At 38.2% G+C, this 23,730-nt stretch overlaps 1 protein-coding gene and 1 pseudogene across 2 annotated transcripts; both read left to right on the top strand.

Moving 5' to 3' along the window:
* Window positions 1-4,369, top strand: LOC122314110 (putative methylesterase 11, chloroplastic). 2 transcript variants are annotated; one of them, XM_043129518.1, is made up of 5 exons: window positions 8-735; window positions 2,043-2,279; window positions 2,780-2,923; window positions 3,554-3,685; window positions 3,769-4,369. In XM_043129518.1, exons 1-5 carry the CDS (start codon window positions 370-372, stop codon window positions 4,051-4,053), a joined length of 1,164 nt encoding a protein of 387 aa, XP_042985452.1. In that variant the 5' UTR covers window positions 8-369; the 3' UTR covers window positions 4,054-4,369. The 2 variants fall into 2 exon arrangements, with proteins under 2 accessions (XP_042985453.1, XP_042985452.1); XM_043129519.1 differs by lacking the exon at window positions 2,780-2,923 and having other exon boundaries at window positions 1-735.
* A 3,334-nt stretch (window positions 4,370-7,703) lies between these two features.
* LOC122312733 lies at window positions 7,704-23,627 on the top strand (annotated as a pseudogene).
* The last annotated feature ends 103 nt before the right edge of the window (window positions 23,628-23,730 follow it).

The following is a 23,730-nucleotide window of genomic DNA, read 5'->3' on the forward strand; positions in this document are numbered from 1 at the left end:
ATATATTCAGCGTTCAGTCGGACCCAACGAGTAGTTTGCAGTTTGCAGTTTGCGCGTGGAATTGAAAATACAGTTCTGTAACTGTTACAAGACAACGTCCCTTTATTTGCCGGCTGTCTGAAGTCCGAGGAAGGACACGTACCTTCCAGTTGCCGTTACCACATGCCCGTGCTCCTCCTCGGCTTTGCCTTTTAAGAGTCTCTCTCTCTCTCTCTCTCTCTGTGCTCAGACATACGCGTAGTCGAATTCTGATCACTTGCATGTAGAGTCTGATCGAGAACATAAACACAGGATCCATAAAAGGTTTGCTTCGTATGATTTGAGGTTGTATTAACTTGAGTGTTCACAGTATCGTTAATTATTTCAATTATGGGAAACTCGTGGACATGCTTCGCTCCCAAGGAGGTCAGATTCACCAGAGAACCCTCCAAACGCATACCCAACTTTTTACGCAAAAGTAGAACCGGTTCTTCTTCTTCTCCTTCCCCTAGCAGTAACAAGCAGGGGAATAAGCTCGATGATGAAGATGCTCAGCTTCGACAGCAGGCCATTGCCGCCGCTCTTCTCTTCCGCCAACATCAGCAGAACCTTTCTCTTCCCCTTAACCGCTCCACTTCTGTCGTCTATCCTAATCCATCTCCTGGTGTTCTTAAAAAGCTTCCCAAGAGTTCGAGTTCTAGGCAGCGTTCACGATCTGATTCTCTCGTTCAGCCTCATCAGCTTGTTATCAATAAGGTTTGTGTAAATTCCCTTAAAATTGGTTCTATTTTTTCTATGGTTTTTGGATGTTCTATTCGTCAGATTATTTTCCACACTTGATCATAGTTTTGTGCTTCTTTTTTTCTTCAAAATGATTCCTTCCCTGGCCTTGTGAAAATTGATTTTCGAGTCTAACTCTGTTATTACTCAATTTCTTGTTTTGGGAACTGTATCTTGTTTGAGAATCTTTTGATCTGAAGCTCATGTCAAAGAATAGGAATTAAAGTTTTGGTTAATCTTCATTTCATTGCCTGCATACTTAGGAATAGTGCTGTTTGACTGAGTTGGTCAACTCAGTAAGATGGAAAGACCAGTTCAAAGTGCAGCCTGCTGGCCATTATTTAATTCTATATAGGACGGTTATGTTTGCGGCATAAATTATAATATCCTATTTCATATATATGATTAAAATATGCTATATAATCACATTCAACCACGTTTCTTTAGTGTTTAATTACGCCACGAGTTCTCGCCTTTACATGGCTTGTTTGGTCGAGCATTTTTCAACGACTAAAATTGGTCGGGTTTGGTGAAATTCAAACTTTAGTTGGAGATATCATACGCTATGGCTGAAAAGATGCATGATTCCATGAATATGTACTCCTTTCTGCTGGCGAAGAGTTGCCAAAACTGACAATTCAAAGACATCAAAAAGGTTGATGTGAAGTCCATTACCCTTTGATCACTATGCTTTTGCCAAAAAGTTACTTGACGTTTACAACATGATTGGGCTTGTATAAAGCAGCTTCCTTCTAACCTGTGTCAAAAGAGACAAGTTTACCCCCAAAACCTAGATGAATTAATCAATATACAGTTCTTCAAAGTTCAGGCGTTCAAGCAAATAGGATCCTTCCCAATTCTACAGTCTAATGTAACAAAAGAAAAGAAAAAAATAGAACAGGGAACTCTATTGGCTCCAGGAATCTAAATTTAATGAGAGTGGTCAGAAAGTATGCACATAATTGATGGTAGATTTGATGCACAATGGACTGAATAAGTAGGGTTAATGGATTAAGTTAGCAAGTGATCAGGAAGCATTTGATCAGTTTGTGAAAAATTCACCTTATCTATTTCCTATCATTATATATGGACATGCAGTATCATCTCCATGATTTTTGGACTCTAATGCTGCTCAAATACTTGTACTTGTTCATTTCAATTTTATACTTTTACCCTGCCTGTTCAATAGGAGACAGAAAAAATGATGATTGTGTCATCCAAGAAAGGAAATTCTTCCTCTTATATATCAGTCATCATCTTATTTTCTGATTTTAATCCCTTAGGATGTAAAGGCTGATGATCTGGAAACCAATCATTTTGTCCTTGTTCATGGAGGTGGCTTTGGTGCTTGGTGTTGGTATAAAATTATGACGCTTTTGGAAGAAGGGGGATACAAAGTTGATGCAGTTGACTTAACTGGAGCTGGAATTCATTCATATGACACAAACAACATCACCAGTCTTGCACAGTATGTAAAGCCACTCACAGATATCCTAGAGAAACTTGGAGATGGCCAAAAGGTTTTTGCTCTCTCTCTCTCTCTCTCTGTTAGAAAAATAATCACAGTGTTTATTTTTGTCTGCATTCATATATGCTTATAGGGTGAAAAGTTGTGTACGTCTGAGATCTTTGGTGTTCTTTCACAAGTTAGTCTTGGTTTTTTACTCTCAATTGCAACAAGGATAACACTTTCAGATTGCTTTTATCTCATATGGAGATGACGAACCCTGAAAGGGACTATTCAAGCTTATCCCCAGTTTATTATTCTATTATTCATTTGTGTATAGATTCCTTATCATATTACTCTCTTCTATTCATGCTTACAAGATTCCTGTCTCTCAGACTCACATTTTAATTCCAAACAAACATTATGCAACACAGTTGGACAAGATATTCACTGAAAGTTCATTTGCCTGTATAAAATTAGGGAACTTTGTAGCTAGCTTTCCACTTTCCAGTGAATAATTGAGAGTAACTAGCATTGATCATAGTAAACCTGTGGTAGTACCTCTAAATGCAGGTGATGCTGGTGGGGCATGATTTTGGCGGTGCCTGTATTTCATATGTAATGGAGTTGTTTCCATCTAAGATCTCGAAAGCAATATTTATAGCTGCAGCAATGTTGAGCAGTGGGCAGAGTACCCTTGATATGTTTTCCCAACAGGTTGGCCTCCACTCCATAATTATTGGGCTCAGAGAAAGGGTAGAAACAAAATAGGGAATATTGTCACCCATATAATTAAGGGAAAACTTTGCTCTAATTTCTCCGGGTGACTCCAAAGCTTTCCTGTTTTCTAGATAGTTTACAACATATGCCTCCTTAATATGCTTCCTTCTTCATTCCTTAATTCTTAGTCCACTATACTTAAATACCAGCAGTCCAAATAAAAGAAGTGCATTGCTCATTTAATGTTACACTCTCCACCTTATTGTTAATAGCAATTGCAGTAGTTTCAGTCCACTCTATATTTATTTGAAATAGGCTGCATGTATCTGCAATTAAAATTGAGTAATGATACAAATACAACTCGTTTTATAACTCTGCCTATAATAGAAAGCAGTTATGCAAAATTTAAAATTCAAATCAGATGGGAAATTCAAAATTTGAAAAAACACTTAAATATATATATGAAATGACACTATCACATTGGTTGGTTGTTAAATGGATTGTAAAATAGTTGTGCCAATATCATTATTCATTAAAATTTAGTATGAAACTCTTAAGTCTAGTTTCTCGACAATTGTGTGCTAGCATGAGACTGTCTTACTAAACTAGTTGTGCATGATATTGCAGGCAGGTTCAAATGATCTGATGCGGCAGGCTCAGATGTTTTTGTATGCAAATGGGAAAGGTCAGCCTCCAACTGCAATTGATCTTGACAAAACATTGGTGAGAGACCTATTGTTCAATCGAAGTCCCGCAAAGGTATGTCCACCATATTGTTGTGACTGGTGTTAAACATTCTTGGAACAGGTCTGATATGAAAGCTTTTATTCTCCTCCATCCAGGATATCACATTGGCATTAGTTTCAATGAGGCCTATCCCTTTTCCACCAGTAATGGAGAAGCTCGTGCTTTCTGATAAGAACTATGGCTCTGTTCGGAGATTTTTCTTAGTTACTCAAGAAGACAGTGCAGTATCAGTTTCTCTGCAAGAGAACATGATAAAAACAAATCCCCCAGAGCAAGTGTTTTGGCTAAAAGGTTCTGATCATGCACCTTTCTTCTCGAGGCCTCAGTCCCTACACAAAATATTGGTAGAGATAGCGCAAATGTCATCAAAGCAGGTCTAGGAATCCTTTTGCGTCAGAGCCTCGGTGGTAGAGTTATCTTGCAGATTGTGGGGGGCAGATTGTAAGCAGCATCATGCATGTCTGGTCAGGGTACCTCAATCTGTCTAAACCATGTGCATGCATATGGCATTGTTCCCCTTGTGTAGCTGTAATACATTTGGTTGTATTTTGGCATCTTCCCATCTGTGTGGACAGTTTTGGCATGTGTTTTGTGAGCCAGAGAGGACCCCATGTATTTTCATCCTACATATTATAGGGTACTTGTCGTGAAATGGATGGATTTGAACTTCTGAAAAGAAGGGAATATTTCGGCATACTCCTTTGTGTCATGTTATGGCAAACTGTTTTTGGTGACAGGCTAGAGACGATCAAGTTTAGAGTGGGACTGCATCTTAATTGATGCCCCACTTCACCCACCAAATTCTGAGTTATTTCAAGTAAGAGGTTGCTTGGAAAACATATCTCATCTGACTTGACTTGATTGCTTTAGCAACTTTCCTCCTCCTCATCCTCTATATTTTCGGAGAGAAAAATAAAGACGAATGTCTGCTTTAAACAAAAGAAAGAATTGAAGATTGTCCCTTGCCAAAGAAATCTTGTCAAAGAAATAAGAATTGTTGGACCATTGCCGGAGGTGCTGCCTTATAAACAGGCATCTCTGGCTGTGGGTAGGTAGACAATGACATATCGAATTTTTAAGATGGGGGAAAAACACAAGGAAAATGGAGGAAAATTAAAGAAAAGAGAATAAAACGATTGGAAAATTAAAGAAAATCCAGTTAAAGGAGCACCAAAACCTACTCTTTGGGGACGGTGAGTGGTAGCCGTATATTCTACCTTTGGTTTCCCTTCACTAGTTTAGATTTATCGCCATTGAAATAATTTATTTTGCAATGAATTTTCATGCAATTTAGTAAATTTTCTTTTCCTTGTTATCTCTCCATATCATTCTGTTACTTTGAGCCTTGAAGCACAATCCTCTGGCCACGAGCCTTCTCACGGCATCAGTTTCAACTTTCAACAACTGAAAAATTAACAATGTCCGGTTTTTCTATCTGGCCAACTAGTTTTAGCTTAGCTGCAGCTCAAATAACATTTTCTTTATGAGCGACAGGAGCAGGAATTATCCCCCATTTCCTTCGAACATCCTCCAAGTCCTCATGAAAGTGGCGTTCATAATATATACACATGATCCGGGTGTCCGGTTATGGTTTTCAGCCCGGATTTTAGAAATCCACATTTTAAAAATCGGTCCAATTTGGGCCGGTTATGGGTATTACACCTGGGTACCAGATCTTAATCCCGGTATCCGGTTTTTAAGGTTTTGATTGTGAATGTGATTTATTTGACTCCTCTCTCTCTCTCTTTCTCGCGTCCGAGCCCAACGAAATGTAATCTCTCTCTCTATCTCTCTTTCTCGCGTCCAAGCTCGACGAATGTAACCCTAGGCTTTGCCTTCAAGTCTTGCCGCTGTCTATCTCTCTCTCCCTGCTGCCGAACTTTAGATCGGTAGTCTCTCTTCTCTCTCTCTCTCGATCGATCGACCGACCCAAGTTTATTAAACATAGGGTATTTTTTATTAACGAGTTGGGCTCATAGCAGATCAAGAACAGAAGAAGGTAGATCTGCTATTTTTTGTTAAACATAGGGTTTTTTTTTTCAAGTTTATTAGTCTTTACATTTGGTTCTTCTGTTTCTCTTTTTTATATTCTTTTATTTTATTTTCCGTTGGATAAATGCAGTGAGTGGCTATATAATTTTCTGGGATGCCCTATATATTTCATTTCTATCCTCTCTTCTGTTTTTCGCTTTGTTTTTATTCAGCTTGTTGTGGGTTTCTTAGTTTGTTGCTTTGTTTTTAATAAATTAACGGATTGGAAATAATTTTCTTAGTTATTTCTATACTGATTGGCACTATATTTTTAGCTTGAGTGTTTCCCATCCCATCTCCAGGTGAGCCGTGCGCTTTTAAAGTCCTCCAGATACTTATAATGCCATGATTTACAATCTTCTCTTCTACGATGAGGCCAAATATTAGTTAATCAACTTGATAGCTATTATTGATCGATTCTTCAAAGGTTTAGTTAAAAGGGTCTGCTTTTCTACTTTTAACAAAAACAAAAACAGGGCATTATATATCATTTTCTCAGAAAGCAAATAATTTGTTGTGATTGGATATTATTTCTCAGGTAGAAACATCCTCTGCAAGGATCATAAATAGAATCAAGTAAAATACAATGGTAGTATTGATGGTAGTTTGGAATTGGTCTTGGAAGCCAATTGCAAGCTTGACTTTGAGCTATATATATACACACACACACTTAAGAATTCAAGGTTGGAATTTATGTGATCATAAACAAACGAGTTCTATTCAAGAAATTCTGGTGAAAATTACTAATATTACATAGAGATCAATATATAAGAAGCCAATTGTTGTCCAATGAAAATGCTAAGGCACATTATGTGGCCTTAATGAAGCATAATTTCTGGGGAACCTATTTCAATTTATTTTTGCAATTATTTGAAATATATTATGTTGATAATTAGTGCAACATTTTCTTTTCTACCTACATTTGTTGTTTCTATGGAGCAAGTACGAATTGGCACCCATTCCTTTACATTTGATCATGTCTATGGAAGCAGTGGAGTGGATCTCCTTCATCTGCCATGTTTGAAGAATACATTGCTGCACTTGTTGATGGTTTATTCCAAGGATATAATGGTACCAGTACTTGCTTATGGTCAGGAATCTCTAACCTATACATAAAATGTTCTAAATGGAGCAAGACCTCACATTTAAATTCAATTGATAGAATTTGCAAAGTTTGTCTAATTATATTTGACATTTTGGCTCAGTGTAAGTTACTGTAACTTTGATTGTGTCAAAAAGCAAAACAGAGTCCATTCAAATGTTCAATTGTGTAAGTTTATTCCGCTGTCATATCCCATCTATCTCTTTTTATTTGGAAATGAAGCTGCGAATTTATGAGGTTATAATTGTAGATCAGTTTAATTTATTGCTATCTAATTCTCCCATTTATGCCCCTGCTTAACAGATTGAAGCAGCAGGAGGAGAGGAAATGAAGATCATGAAATAGCACATGTTTCTATTGTTAGTGTAGGCAATGATTATTCAGTGGGAAACATGATTGTTTTGTAATTATTTTGTAGTTCATCTTGTAGTTTTGTATTTTGTATTGTAATGTAATTTAATATGTAAATAATAAAATAATGTAAGATGTAGTGAATTACACAAATTTTAGTTTTTCATTTTTATATATTTTTATTATTCTGGAAAATAGTATTATGCTTTTTAACATTATCTCTTAGAAAATTTTCACACTAAATATAGGCTTTTATAAAAAAAAAAAATTAAGATTTTCAAATTTTTTTAAAAATTTCTATCATAAATATAGGCTTTTACACAAGGGGTTTTTTCTTGAAAAATCTTTAATATAATATAGGCCTTTATTAAAAAAAAGAATTATACTTTTTAAATCTTACTAAAATAAAAAGTTCTATGGTAAAAAAAAAACTCGGTCCAATCCGAAATTTGGGTTTTATCAAATCCGGATTTATCCGAGTTTCGGTCCGATTCTGATTCGGACTAATACGGTCCGGATAATTCCGGATTCCCGGGTTGGAACCCGGAAGAACAGAGGAGGTGAGTGCACTGCATGCCAGTCCGTATGGCCCACGGGAAGTAGTGCTGAAAGAACAATTTCCTCTGCTTCTCGCTGAATCTTGCTCTGCCCCCTAAGACAGAGAGCAGGCACATGGGAAGGCACATTTGCTCAAACTCTATCACCTTGAGTGCTGACTCGCCAATTAAGTTGGCGGGGAGGCCGAATAGGGTGTGCCAGAAGTCAAGCAACACGGGTATTTCTACACCCGATTTTCTGGAGCTGCATTAGAATACCTTGTACCCATGATTTGTCATTGTATCCAAGGGGTGAGTAATTTACACCAACGTTACTTAAAAACTGTACATATTATGTAAGGAAGGGATCACATGGAAAACACTTAATTTATCGAACTTATGTACATGCAAAAGTGTGTAGAAAAAATGAGTGGTAAATCTTATGTGCAACAAAACATATAAACAATTAATTGAAACTACTTTATATTAGAAATGACTGATGGAGTGGGTTCGGATACTTTCTTGCGTATATGTGTATGGTGGAAAGTCATTGATTATGATAAGATGCCATTAATTTAGAAGATGCTATTACATTTGAAATGTTGCTAAGTTTTGAAGCAATTGTACTTATAATGACTAACTAAAAAGTAGAATCAATAAAGTTTGGATGACAATGATATTATATTGGAGTGAAGGTCCTTCACTTAAGAATAGAAGACGAACAAAAGAAAAAAAAAAAGCTGTGCAAAGTTCTTTTCATTTAGAACTGTTACATTGAGTAATACCCCCTTATCCAAATTTAGGTGTTACAGTAGCATTTTTTATTTCATTGTTTGGAGATATTGCTACCTATAAAAAATATTATGTGGAGATATTGCTGTTTTTCTAATCAAATTCTGGGTCTCTCTCACTTCATGGTATTTTATACCCCCTTTTCCAGGTGGATGTATGGGCTCTTGGTGTGTCTGCAATTGAAATGGCAGAGGTATCTCTTCTGTGTCTGTCATTTTGTAGAATTCCAAAGGAAAAAATTGAAGGGGCAGATATATTTTATAAGGTGCTTGAAAGCAGATATTTTTATAGGTAAAAGAAAGTTTTTTAATAAAATTGAATGAAAATAGGCGTAGCCCAAGTACACTGAACAAATACAAGAGAAGACACATTCAATAACTAAAAATCAATAGTACAAAAAAATGAAAATTGAGTCCATTGAAGATATCATCTCATAGATCCCTAGCCACGTCACTGTGAAGAAGCAAATGATCTATTGTCTCTCCACTTCTCCTACACATGCAACACTAGTCAATTAGTAGTAATTGATCCGTTTCCTTAGGTTGTCCATGGTCAGAACTGTCCCTTGCAACTGGAGTTTCCTTTCTTTTTTCGGGCAGGGGGTGAGATAGGATTCATGCCCGAGTTGCCAAAGTTCTCCCACTCTAGTGTTGAAGGTCTAATGATGTCCAATAGATTTATGAATGATGGTTTGACTTGTGTAGTTTTGTCACCTTTCAATTTCTGGACTTTAGTAAACAAAAAATTTTGGTATTAGCTGTCATGACAGCATATTTTTGTGTTGAATGACTTTCTATGGATTATATTCAGGATGACATTCACTTGTTCATGTTTTTTGATATCCACATCCTTTACCTCTTTTCCTGTCTTTCAGGGACTTCCTCCAAGATCGGCAGTACATCCAATGAGGGTTAGTGCATCATTCCCATTCAACTGAAATTTATGTGATAGTTTATTATTGTGTTGTAATAAGTATCTGTATTTGCCCAGCTTTAACCCATGTTCATGATAATTTATATTTATTTTAGTGCATTCATTGAAGGATTATTGCACGACATTGTTTGTTTCTTTGTAGATAACTGGTAGATTTAAATCCTAAGTCGGTATACATTCTAGGTCATTGACAAGAGCTTCTATATGTTTTCTGTCCTCTCTCACCTTTTAGAGATCCTTTAATCACATATGGTCGGTATTATGGTCATTGCTGTTTTAAGAATATGTTTTTTTCTATCTTGCTTGTAGATGCATCTTGTGTAATAGGTGAACCTGTGGCACAATTCACTGTTATACAGTGATGAGGAATATTTGACTTATCTTTTTCTAGTTGATAGGTTCTATTCATGATATCCATTGAGCCGGCTCTGATGCTTGAGGATAAAGAAAAATGGTTCGTTTTTAAGTCCATTACATCCACATATCTAATAGCAATTATTGTGGGTGGTAACTTACTTTTAGCAGTTCGTTTTAGCCACCCGGTATCACGTTGCTTTAATTATGGTTCAAAGATTAGAAGAGTATAAAATCCAACTAATAGAGCTTAAACCATTGTTTTCCTATTATTTCCTTCTTAAATTGGTAGGCATTAGGTGGTCATATAACATTATGGCTGGCCTGTATGATTATTCTACAATGATCTTTTGGTCTTCCTTTCAATCAAATTTCTCCATATTCTCATTTGTACATATGCATAACCAAATCTACTTTCGTTAAGTAACACTTTTTGGTGCCCATAAGAAAAGGGTTACACTTTTGTTATGCCTTTTTATTTATCCTTTTGGTTGTGAATCACATACTGCCTCTATCCCAAAATTAAGTGTTTTACCTTCCTTGTTAGGATCTTGCAAGGTGAGTCCGGGGAGTCAGAAAGTATTCATATCTAGATCTTCCTATCTTATTCTAACCTAATATCTATATGTATGTTTATGTATTATATGAGTTTTATCTCTATTTATATCTTCTTGGATTATTCTTACCTTAAAAAAGAAAGAAAGAAAAGCCTAAGAGACTCATTAAAGTTAAAGCCCACATTTGGGCATTTTAGTAAGACTTTCTGCTTATTATACTTCATTAAGCATTGTGCCGTTTCAAACTAAGTAAAATTAAAATTTACACGATCACTACAACAATAGGGTTTTATCACTACTTGTCCCAACTTAGTGAAGCGAAAACAATTTTTGTGTGTATTCTAAAGCTGTATATAGAGATTCTCTCCGATATTCTATTGAGTTTGATGGTCCAATTTGGAGAGAGATAGACATAGCATGTAGGCTTTACAGCATCTAAAGCTGCTTGTTTGGGCTCCGCATGCTGTATATTTCTCTATTCAAATTGGATGATACACTTTGAGCAAAGAATTGGACAGCATCTCAATCCTCTATAGCCATGTAAATTTCAGTAAGGATCTCAATCCTCTAAATCCACGTAAATTTTGGGAAGGATCACCATCTTTTAAAGCCATGGTATATAATAGAGTTATAACTAAGCTTCACTCAAGAGTATATACTCCACCTATGCTCGTACCTTTTTTTATTCTTTGTTATGACATTTAAGTCATATCATATCGATGGTTTTCAGACGCAAGTTATCTCCTTTGGCAGGTCTCTTGTGTTCCATGATTTTGTTGCAAAGTGCCTTACAAAAGAACCACGTCTACTTCCTACTGCATCTGAGATGTTGAAACTACATTAAGTAGCATCTCTACTTGTGTGGTGAAAAATACACATTTTGTAAAAATCTTGATGCATTGAATTTATATGTCACGCATTTTGTACTTAGGCATTATTTCGAAGTGACACCCTAAAGAATGAAAAGTTTCAGTATCCACCATAAACTACTAATAAATTACTATATGCTCCCTCCGTTCAGATCATGCTATGTAGACTATTTTTTGTTCATCTTAATAGTCAAATCTTAGCAGAGGGCAGCTTTGTTTTTATAAGTAAAATAAAATGTTATTGGAACATGTAAATAGGCATAGCCCAGGTACATAGGAAGTATACAACAAAGAATACCTAATTACAAGTTAGGAGCTATAAAGTGATACAAAAAAGTCATGTAAACTGGCTTCGTTAAAAACACTGTTAGAAGCCCAAAGAAATAAAGTATAGAAAAAAGAAACTTCTAAGCTCATCCAGAGAGCGTTCCCTATCTTCAAAGCTTTGGCCATTCCTTTCAAGCCAAATAAACCACATGAGACATAAAGGAATTATTCTCCATGCATCCACAATTTGGGAATTGCCCCGAATCCCTTTCCAACAAGCAAACAAGTCCACCACCCTCTTAGGCATCAGCCGTGCAAGTGTAATGTCACTTTAATGAATTAGTATTGTATGTGTAGGACGAATGGGGAGTCCATTGGTCATTCTATTCTTCACTATGATGCAGAGAAAGATTTATTGTGTTTACTATTCAGGTGGTTTGGTGTTGATTGGGTAAAACCTAGAATGGTGCTAGAGTTAGCGATCTGGTGGGGATGACAGGAATGTGGTAATGTTTTGGTAGAATGGAGGTTGGCTCCTCTATGCCTACTAAGGTGTATTTGGAGTGAAATGCATGGACCTTTGAAGATAAGGAAGCTTCAGTGGTAGAGCTGTCAAAGATCGCCCTCAAAACCCTTTATACATGGATAGTAGCTCATGCTACTGTTATTTTTTCTGCCTTTTCAAGGTATTTAAGTTATTGTTTTTACATTTATTCTGAATAGGGATATTAGGATTGCCCCCTCTTCAATTTTTAAAGAGATTAACATTTTTTTATAAGTAATAAAAGATTTTATTCCCAAGAAATAGGCATAAGCCCAAGTACACAAGACGTATACAAAGGAAATACCTACTACTTTCCAAAAACGAAAGGAAAACTAAAATATATTCTGGAAATTATCTTCCATTCCAAAAGCTTTAGCCCACAAACTCAAAGAACTAAAGAAAAAATCCCTTTTTTTTTATAAGTAAGAAGTAAATTTTATTCATACGAATGAAATAGGCATAGCCCGTGTACACAGGAAGTATACAAAAGAACACCTAGATACATTCTAGATTAAGGAAAGAAAGTCATGGATATTGTTTCCATCAAGTACAATGGTTGAGAACCAAAGCATTAAGGTGCGCATAAAAAAAATTCTGAAGCTCTACCATCGTGCTCTCCCTATCTTCAAAGCATCTCTCATTCCTTTCTAACCATGTATACCACATAATACACAATGGGATCATCTTCCACACTGCCGCCACGTGAGGGCAGCCTTGAAGTTCCTTCCAACAAGCCAATAAATCCACCACCCTCGAAGGCATTACCCAAGCAATATCCATTCTTCTAAGGATCTCATCCCAAAGCCCCCCTGTAACCTCACAATGCAATAGCAAGTGATCTACAGATTCACCTTGCTTTTTACACAAATAACACCAATCCATCACAATGAGTCTCATCTTTCTCAAATTGTCCATAGTCAAGATCTTCTCAAGAGCTGCAGTTCAAGCAAAGAAAGCTACTTTAGTAGGCACCCAGGACCTCCAAATCCTCTACCAAGGGAAAGGAGCATGACCTTGGCCTCATAAAGTCTTGTATTATGTCCTAACTGTACATTTTTTACTGTCATTCACCCTCCACTGCACCTTATCCTCCTGTGCCATGGTATTTCCCATAGAATAGAACAAGCTGAAAAAATAAGACATGGAGCAATTCCCAATCATGAATCCCTATTAAAAAGGACATTCCATTGGTAAGAACCATGAGAGAATACCCGCATATCTGCCACGGAAGCCTTAGTGTTGGCTGCAATACAATAGAGTGCTGGAAAAACCCTATACAAAGCGCATTCTCCACACCAAATATCATGCCAAAACCTGATTCTGGACCCCTCACCCACCACAAACCGTATATGACTTTCGAATCACTGCCATCCCTGCCTAATAAATTCCCATAAGCCCACGCCATACCCCCCCGCCCCCTTCACTACATTGGAGCACCATCCTCCCCACTCACTCCCAAGTCTAGAAACAATAATCTCCTTCCAAAGTGTGTCCCCCTCTAGATAGAAAAAATCCTTAAGCTCTCCCAATGATTGTTCTTTGTCTTCGAAGCATCTCCCATTTCTTTCAAGCCATAGGCACCACATGAGACAAAAAGGAATCATCTTCCAAACATGAACAGCATTCTTGCTACCCTTCAAACCCTTCCACCCTACCAATAAATCCACCACTTCCTTGGGCATTACCCAAAGTAATCCAGTCCGATTCAAAGCCTCATTCCACAAGAACCTGGCCACTTCACAATGAAGAAAGAGGTGATTAACAGATTCTCCATTCTTCTTGCACATGACACACCAATCAGCAATGTACATACCTCTCCTTCTAAGATTTTCAGTTGCCAACACTTTGCCCAAGGATACCACCCAACAGAAAAAAGTAAACTAGGAAGGAACTTTCACTTTCCATATGTTTTTCCAGGGAAATTCACAACTCCTGTGACTGGTTAATGTTGCAGATGGAGACAAAGAAGTAAACGGTGCCATGCACCGTTTACTATTTTGGCATGTTAGGCACCGAAGGCACCGTTCGGTGCTTTTGTTAGGCACCTCCCCACCTCTTCCTAAAATCATGCAGCAAGTTGCTGCATAGTTCTGATATGCTCTCCTATAAATAGGAGAGCTTAAGTGAAGAGTAGTGTGCAGCGTGCAGACAGAGAGTGGGAGAGACAGAAGAGAGAAACAGAGAGTGGGTGAGAGAGAGTTTCTGTAAAAATATTTTCATAGTGAATTTACAGCTTCTGTGGACGTAGGCAGTTGCCGAACCACGTTAAATTTCGTCCCTCCTTTATTTAGATTCGTTTCTGGGCCAGAACAGCCCACAACAACTGGTATCAGAGCACCGGTTCAATCTGTCCGAAAATTCAAGTTGTTCAAAATCAATTTTTGACAACTCCACGGTGTTCCTCGCATCGAGACGAATCCGTTGCCGCAAACGGAATCGAAAACGGAGGTCGGACGAGGCTACACGCGCCCCTAGAAGATCGGCGCGTGCATCTGCTGCAAATCCACGCGCACCACGCGCTCCAGAGGTTGAAGACGCGTGCAACACACGCGCTCACGCGCCCCCACGCGCGTCAGAGGTTGAAGACGCGTGACGGACACGCGCTCACGCGCCCCCACGCGCCCTACAGAGGTTCTGCGCGTGTTCCACACGCGCCTCACTCTCCCCACGCGCACAGCACTGTACAGAGCGTGTATCCCACGCGCCACGCGCACTGTACAGCGCGTGCAACCCACGCGCCACGTGCTTGACCACGCGCACTGTACAGCGCGTGCAGCTCACGCGCCAGACAGATCAAGGCCGTCCGTTTTTCAGATCTGTTTTTGGCTAGATCTAAGCCATTCGGAGTCCAATTTTGACGATCAAATAGTGCTTTCCAACTATTTGGATCATTCCGGACTCATCCGTACGGTCGAAATTTTGATATTCGGCGTCAGTATATTGGATCTGAACCATCCACGTGTTGCAGATCATTTTGGGCTAGATCACGCCAGTTGGAGTTCCATCGCGACGATCAAATAGTGCTGACAAACTATTTGGATCATTCCGGACTCGTTTCCAGCTAATTCGAGTATTTCAGACGTAACGGTGATCTTTGTTTAAATTTGAACTCATGGCTGGAGAAGAAGCTAAAGGTGCTGGTATCGAGAAATTTGACGGTACAGACTTTGGCTACTGGAGAATGCAGATAGAAGATTATCTCTATGGGAAGAAACTACATCTTCCACTCCTAGGAAGAAAGCCAGATGACATGAGCAATGAAGATTGGAGTCTCCTTGATAGACAAGTGTTGGGAGTCATTAGACTAACACTGTCAAGATCAGTTGCACACAATGTGGGAAAAGAGAAGACCACGGCGGATTTGATGAAAGCTCTATCGGATATGTACGAGCAGCCATCAGCCAATAACAAAGTGCATCTGATGTACAAGCTATTCTACTTGAGAATGACAGAAGGAACTCCAGTCATTCAACATCTGAATGAGTTCAACACCATCATCAATCAATTAGCTTCAGTGGGGATTGAATTTGATGATGAAGTACGTGCACTGATTGCTCTGGCTCAATTGCCAAAAAGCTGGGAGGCCATGAGAACAGCTATTAGCAATTCTTATGGCAAAACAAAGATGAAGTATCAAGAAATCCGGGACCATATTCTTAGCGAGGAAGTTCGCAGAAGAGATACAGGAGAAGCATCAACTTCCAGTTCTGCCTTAAACCTCGAAACGAGAGGTAGAGGAGCTAGTAGAAGTTCAAATCGGGGCAGATCGAAGTCCCGAAGAGGCAGAAGTAAATCAAGGTCCGGAAAACAAGTACAGTGCTGGAATTGTGGCAAGATTGGCCACTTCAAAAATAACTGCAAAGAAGCAAAGAAGAAGAATGAGCATGATTCTGTTAATGCCACAACAGAAGATCTACAAGATGCCTTACTTCTTTCAGTCGACAATCAAATTGAATCTTGGGTGTTAGATTCAGGAGCTTCGTTCCACACTACAGCACACCGAGAAATCATGCAGAATTATGTCACTGGTGATTTCGGGAAGGTGTACTTAGCAGATGGTGAAGCGTTGGAAATCGAAGGCATGGGAGATGTACCAATCAATCTGCCCAATGGAAGTGCATGGTTGCTACAGAAGGTGCGACATGTTCCTAAGCTCATGAGGAACTTGATTTCTGTAGGACAACTTGATGCTGATGGGCATTCGGTACTATTTACTGGTGGCACGTGGAAGATAACAAAAGGAGCTATGGTAGTAGCTCGAGGCACAAAAACAGGTACTCTATACATGACTTCAAGTATTAGAGATACTATTGCAATTGCTGATGCAAATGCCAACCTATGGCATCAGAGGCTTGGTCATATGAGTGAGAAAGGAATGAAAGTACTATTATCCAAGGGGAAGTTACCAAAGTTGGAATCAACTGATTTCGACATGTGTGAAGGTTGCATTTTTGGGAAACAGAAAAAGGTTAGTTTCCTGAAAAATGGTAGAACTCCAAAATCTACAAAGTTGGAGTTGGTGCACACAGATTTGTGGGGGCCATCCCCAATCGCTTCTCTTGGAGGATCGCGGTACTATGTTTCATTTATTGATGACTCAAGCAGGAAAGTATGGGTTTATTTTTTGAAAAATAAATCTGACACATTTGATACTTTCAAGAAGTGGAAAGCCATGGTTGAAAATGAAACAGGCTTGAAGTTAAAATGTCTGAGGTCAGACAATGGAGGAGAGTACATCGACGGAGGGTTCAAAGAATTCTGTGCTGCAAATGGGATTAGATTTCAGAAGACTATTCCCGGGACACCGCAGCAGAATGGCATAGCTGAACGCATGAACAGAACTCTCAACGAACGTGCCAGAAGCATGAGGCTGAATTCAGGATTGCCTGAATGTTTTTGGGCTGATGCAGTTAACACTGCAGCCTATTTGATTAATCGGGGACCTTCAGTTCCCTTAAAGTTTGATCTACCAGAGGAAGTCTGGAGCGGAAAGAAGGTAAATCTTTCCCATTTGAAAGTTTTTGGCTGTTTATCATATGTTCACATAGATTCTTCTGATCGTAACAAGTTAGAAGCCAAATCTAGAAAATGTTTTTTCATCGGTTATGGTGATGAAGAATTTGGCTATCGATTTTGGGATGATAAAAATCGCAAAATCATCAGAAGTAGAAATGTGATTTTCAATGAGCAGATTCTGTACAAAGCTAGGTCACAAGCTGAACCTGAGGAGCAGCCAAAGAAACCTGAGGTTGTTGACTTTGATGTTACTCGAGTCAACACTGATCAGAATGAGGATCAAGAGAATGATGATCCACAGATCGAACAACATACACCACTCACTGTTATTCGAAGATCTTCAAGGACAATCAGGCCACCACAGCGGTTCTCACCATCTCTATACTACATCTTGCTAACAGATAGTGGTGAACCGGAAAGTTATGATGAAGCTCTACGAATTGAAGATTCGATCAAGTGGGAGAAAGCCATGCAAGATGAGATGGAGTCACTGATGTCAAATCAGACATGGGAGCTAACTAAGCTTCCAAAAGGCAAGAAGGCTTTGCACAATAAATGGGTGTACAGAATTAAAGAAGAGCACAATGGTAGCAAGCGCTACAAAGCCAGAATGGTCGTGAAGGGGTTTCAACAAAAAGAAGGTGTCGACTACACAGACATTTTCTCCCCAGTTGTAAAATTGACTACGATCAGGCTAGTGTTGGCAATTGTGGCTGCAGAGAATCTACATCTTGAGCAGTTAGATGTGAAGACTGCATTCCTTCATGGTGATTTGGAGGAAGACATTTATATGCACCAGCCACAAGGATTCTCAGTGAAGGGAAAAGAGAATCTAGTTTGCAAACTGAAGAAGAGCTTGTATGGCCTAAAACAAGCTCCACGACAATGGTACCGGAAGTTTGACAACTTCATGTGCAGTAATGGATTTACAAGACTGCAGGCTGACCATTGTTGCTATATGAAGAACTTTGACAACTCTTATATTATCCTACTGTTGTATGTGGATGATATGCTCGTTGCAGGGTCAAGCATCGAGGAGATCAATAAATTGAAAAAGCAGTTGTCAAAGCAATTTGAGATGAAGGATTTGGGTGCTGCAAAACAAATCCTTGGTATGAGAATTATTAGAGACAGGTCTAATGATACTCTCAAGCTCTCGCAGGAGGAGTATGTAAAGAAGGTGCTCAAAAGGTTTAACATGGACAAGGCGAAACCAGTGAGCACACCTTTAGCTAGTCACTTTCGACTAACTAAGGATCAGTCGCCAAAGACGGAGGAAGAGCAAGAATGCATGGACAGAATACCCTATGCATCTGCTATTGGTAGTCTTATGTACGCCATGGTCTGTACAAGGCCAGATATTGCACAAGCAGTGGGAGCTGTGAGCAGGTACATGAGTAATCCAGGAAAGCAGCATTGGGAAGCAGTTAAGTGGATTTTGAGATATCTACAAGGCTCTTCAGATACGTCACTATGCTTTACAAAAGCAGGTTTAAAACTACAGGGATATGTAGATGCTGATTTAGCAGGTGACGTTGACAGCAGAAAAAGTACTACTGGATTTGTGTATACGCTGGGTGGTACAGCTGTATCGTGGGCTTCTAAGTTACAGAAGATTGTTGCTCTCTCAACTACAGAAGCTGAATACGTTGCTATAACTGAAGCAGGGAAGGAAATGGTTTGGTTGCAGTCATTCTTGGAGGAATTGGGAAAGAAGAATGAAAAAGGCATTCTGCACAGTGATAGTCAGAGTGCTATTTTTCTTGCAAAGAATCCAGCCTTTCATTCCAGAACAAAACACATACAGTTGCGATACCATTTTATCCGATCTCTTCTCGATAGTGGACAGCTGATACTTGAGAAGATTCGAGGAGCAGAAAACCCAGCAGACATGTTTACAAAAGTAGTTACTATTGACAAACTGAAGCTGTGTATAGCTTCAGTTGGCCTCCGTATTTAAATGCATGATTTGAAGTTGCTGTGATAATTGCTATGAAGATATGTAGACTCATTTGTCTCCAAGTGGGAGATTGTTGCAGATGGAGACAAAGAAGTAAACGGTGCCATGCACCGTTTACTATTTTGGCATGTTAGGCACCGAAGGCACCGTTCGGTGCTTTTGTTAGGCACCTCCCCACCTCTTCCTAAAATCATGCAGCAAGTTGCTGCATAGTTCTGATATGCTCTCCTATAAATAGGAGAGCTTAAGTGAAGAGTAGTGTGCAGCGTGCAGACAGAGAGTGGGAGAGACAGAAGAGAGAAACAGAGAGTGGGTGAGAGAGAGTTTCTGTAAAAATATTTTCATAGTGAATTTACAGCTTCTGTGGACGTAGGCAGTTGCCGAACCACGTTAAATTTCGTCCCTCCTTTATTTAGATTCGTTTCTGGGCCAGAACAGCTCCCAACAGTTAATATTCTGTAGAAAGAGGAGAGTAAGAACTTTGAATTTCCTGCAGGAATCCACAGCATGCTGTCCTCCCTATCTAGCATCAACTTTGAACTGTAAAGTCTTTCCAGAAAAGCCTTTACATCTTCCACTTCCCAGTCATTAACATCCCTGATAAAGATAACACTCCACTGAATATTATTGTCAATGCAACAGAAAGACTATTTGTACTATGAGTAATGAGATTAACATTACTCATTGAAAACAAATCGTAATAGAAAATGCATATCGAAACCTATTTTGTACTTTAGGGTGCACATTGCAACTTTCCGAAGATTGAATGCAGATTACAAAAGGTGGTTGTAGGCACAACTCATGGCTTGGATATGAATGAGTGGTATCATGCTGCAGTTGTGTCGAAGATTTTTACTAAATTTCTATGGAACCTTTGTATTGTGGGCTATATGGCTTGAATAGGCATGATTTTCTTGCATTGCTGGACACTTATGCTTAGGTGTTGCTCTTTTATATGTCCCATGTAGTTGAGATATGCCTATTTACCGATGAAAAAAATTAACCACTGTAACAAAAATTGATCTAGCATTGTGTACAGGTTATTGTTTCATAGACTTGGGGGATCGCATACACTTATTCATCCAGAATTTCAGTTTAGCATGGGTGATATAAGACATTTGTCAGAAATTTTTTAAGAGATCCTTAAACATAATGTTTCTTATGTTTAATTACTAATTATAAGCTCAGATAGGTGTAAAAGTGATTCAGGCTTGAGTCTTCATAATATAGGCATCCGCATGTATTGTGCTGGTTCAAGCCCAAACACAGGAACAGTCTCTTTCTTTCTTTTTCGTTTAATCTTTTGACTTTAATACAGATTGCTTTCCTTTGTTTTTCTTTTTCTGTATTTTCAACATAGCACAAATTCATTGAGAAATGCAAATATGGACCCACTGCAATGTTACCAAAGATTGAGGAGGCAAGGGAAATCAGGACCTCCATGGCTCTGCAAGTGCAAAGTCTTGCTTCAACTTTACCAGGAGATGTTGTATGTTGAAGTTTCTTCCTTTTTTGAGTCTCTCCTTCAATCCATACAATTTACATCCCTCTCTTCCTCTTTCTTTCCCCTCCCAACCACATCTTCCCCCCCCCCCCCCCCCCCTCCCCCAGTTTCTCAAAAGGAGAGAAAAAAAATAGGTTTCTCTTCATAAGCGAAATATTTTATCTGTTTGCAAGTGTTGTTAATTTGAAATAACTGCACAACCACAGGTAGCTCCAAAACTGAATGAAGATCATGGAAATACCGTTCCCTTGGGGCCTTATAATATCGCTCTTCAAGTTGCAAATGAAGCACCTACAACTAGCACTTTAAGGAAGCAGCACGTATCGGATGGTGTAAATCCAGTTGGAGAAGGTATGCATGTCTTCATTTTATATTGTTTGGTTGAACTTCAATTCTTGTAGAAGCACGTATGCTAGCTTTTGTTATGTTATTATCCAACTAGTGTAGACTAAGTTCTGTCACAGTATCTTTGGAAAAATAAGTGGCTAATTTTTCTTCATTTTATATTGGCGGATGTCACCATCAACTTGAACCTGAGGATTTTCAAGTAAATGGAACTACGTAAACTAATTTATAAATAAAACTTCAACCATCTGTCAATCTGGGTCTGAGTTGTGTGAAGGTTCCTTTCTTTTCTCCATGGGACATGGAGTCACTACTTTTTGAAGAAAAAAACCCCGTTTGAAGTATATTGGACATTTGTGATGAACTATTCCAGAACTGATTTTTTCTTTTAATGGCGTCTTTTCTAGTCAAAGCCCCGAATTTTTTTGGAAAAACCTCACTTGTGGCGGAGAAAAATTGTAATACAACCAATCCTCGAAATAAAAGATCCTATACTCATATTTCTTTAATAGCATTGGATCCTTCCTAATATTTTGATTGCATGCTTTAACTTGCCATTGCAAGGAATGATCTGTGATAATTACTAGTCTACTGTATCTTGTTAATGTCACCTTCGGGTTTCAAAACAGACAGCATGTTATTTTGAAACTGTACTACTAATGGTTTTCCCGTTTCTGAAATGATAAAAAAATACCCTAAAAGGGATTATTTATACTTTCTTATTGAATCTGGAAACGTGTTTTAGAACCTATACATCTGCTTACCTGCTAATGTATTTAATCACCGATGATCGTTATAGTCTCTCAGCCTATCGTGATGTTTATTATATATTCTTTATTCCCTTGGAGTCTGGTGAAAATGATCATTTCATTTTCATTTTTGTCATTTGATCCTTATAGTTGTAATTACATTTTAGGTATTACTTGAAGATCTTTCTAAACAGATATGACTGAACCCAAGTTAAAATAAGTCACGTATTTTTTGAGAAAGGCAATCCTTAGGCTTTGCCATATATCCTGTGCATATCTAAGAGCCAGAAGGTTATGACACCTTGCCAAATAACACTGCTTGTACCTGGGTGCTATTTTTCTGAAATATATGAATTCTATGTATGACAGGTAATTTTGACACTGTTATAATTCGTGGAGGAGACGAGATAGAAAAGAAATCAACTCAGATACAAGTTTCTGATGCTAAAGAGCACCAACTCTTGAACATTTTGGAATCTTTTCCATCAGTAAAACACAAGAAAAATTGGCTGCAAACGGGTACTTCTTTTTCCTAAATCTAGATTTTGAGCTTGATTTTCAGACTTGCAGAAATATTTTATTTTATATTGTTGAACAGAGTACTTTTGCGAATCTCGTCAAGTTGAGTTCAAGTTGCTAAAAGCATATTTGGTTAGTTTTATATAAAGTATTTTTTAAGTATTTTAATAGATAAATATATATGGTGATTTGAAGAACTTCCTAAAATGTTGTATTTCGTAGTTTATTGGGTTTGGCTGATGCTCTTGATATATCACTCTGCCCCTTTGATGTCTAGTCTTCACTTGGTACCGATTGTTATAGTTGCCAATTTAATTCCCCCCCTCCCCCCTTTCCGGAAACCTCTGACCAAATTTCTTCAGGGTGGAAAATGTTGACGCAGACAACACTTTAGTTGGAGAATCAAATACTGTCACACTGGCCAATAAGGCGTCTCCTCACACCATATCTGGCTCTACCAAGCAAAACCTCAAGACGAAAGGTCTTTGTCAGACAGAGCTTGAAGTTGGCAGTGGTACAATCAGGCGCACATTGAACAATGATACTGTTAGCCAAAAAGCTTTTGCATTGCAAGATAGGGTGGTTTTTATTCTAATTTTTATATCTGCCCAACTTATAAATGACTTGTATTTTTTTATCCTTAAACTGCTTTAGAGGTAAGCAATGACTTTATAATTTTTAGAAAGTTTTGTAAAGATTTGAGTTATTGTGATTAGTTGTATTATTAGAATAGATATACAGATTATGGAGAATTTATTGTGATTACTGTGGCTGCAACCTTGGATTTGTTAACCCCAGTTCTATTGTCAATGCCATTTCAGCATTGGTCCCTTCCTCCAAGTGTTTACCAAAGGCTTACTTCAAGTTCTACCCTACTGAATTTGGCACAGGCTTTAGCATACCACAAAATGTATGGCTTCTCTTTTCGAATTATATTTTGTTGCTTAGTACTTACTGCATGTTTTTGGTCCAATTGACTTTCAGCAGAGCAATTATGTAGTCAATTTCTAGTGCGATCAGAGAAGTCAGTTCCCTCTGCTACTTTTTTCCTAATTTGTTCTCTCTTTTATCTTCTTTTCCTCTAGAATTGAAACCGAAAAACACATAAATTGCTGCATTTCTTGGTGGGCAACTGTTTGCAGGTGTTATGAAGACATGCCACTTCAGGAGCTGCAGGCTACAGAGGAGCAGCAAACCATTCAAAATCTTTGTGATACTCTTAGAACTATTCTGCGGTTGCAGATAACCAAAAATTCTACCGCTTGTGTACTTTTTTAAGAAAATTTGTTTCCTCATTTCTGTAGTTTTTTGGGTCCTTTTTTTTTTGTTGTGTGGTGTTGGGGGGGCGGGGAGTTCAAAACTGTGTGCTATTAGGTTGTGGGTAAATAGCATTTCTTGTACAGATGGGTAATGGGGAAAAAAAAAATGTAATCAATAATTTTATTTTTATTTTTTCCCTTCCGATTGCTAACATTATGTTTACCACTTATCATGTAAATGGAGAATTTTCTATTTCTTTTATTTTTTTTGGCCAGTGTGTCTTCTCATCTTATTAAATTTTTTAATCGAATTTCGGCTGTAGATTTCAAAAAATATGAGAGTTAAAGAGAAAAAGATAAATTTTTTAA

The sequence above is a fragment of the Carya illinoinensis genome, chromosome 6 (genome assembly GCF_018687715.1).
Source record: "Carya illinoinensis cultivar Pawnee chromosome 6, C.illinoinensisPawnee_v1, whole genome shotgun sequence".
In the NCBI taxonomy this organism is placed as follows: domain Eukaryota; kingdom Viridiplantae; phylum Streptophyta; class Magnoliopsida; order Fagales; family Juglandaceae; genus Carya; species Carya illinoinensis.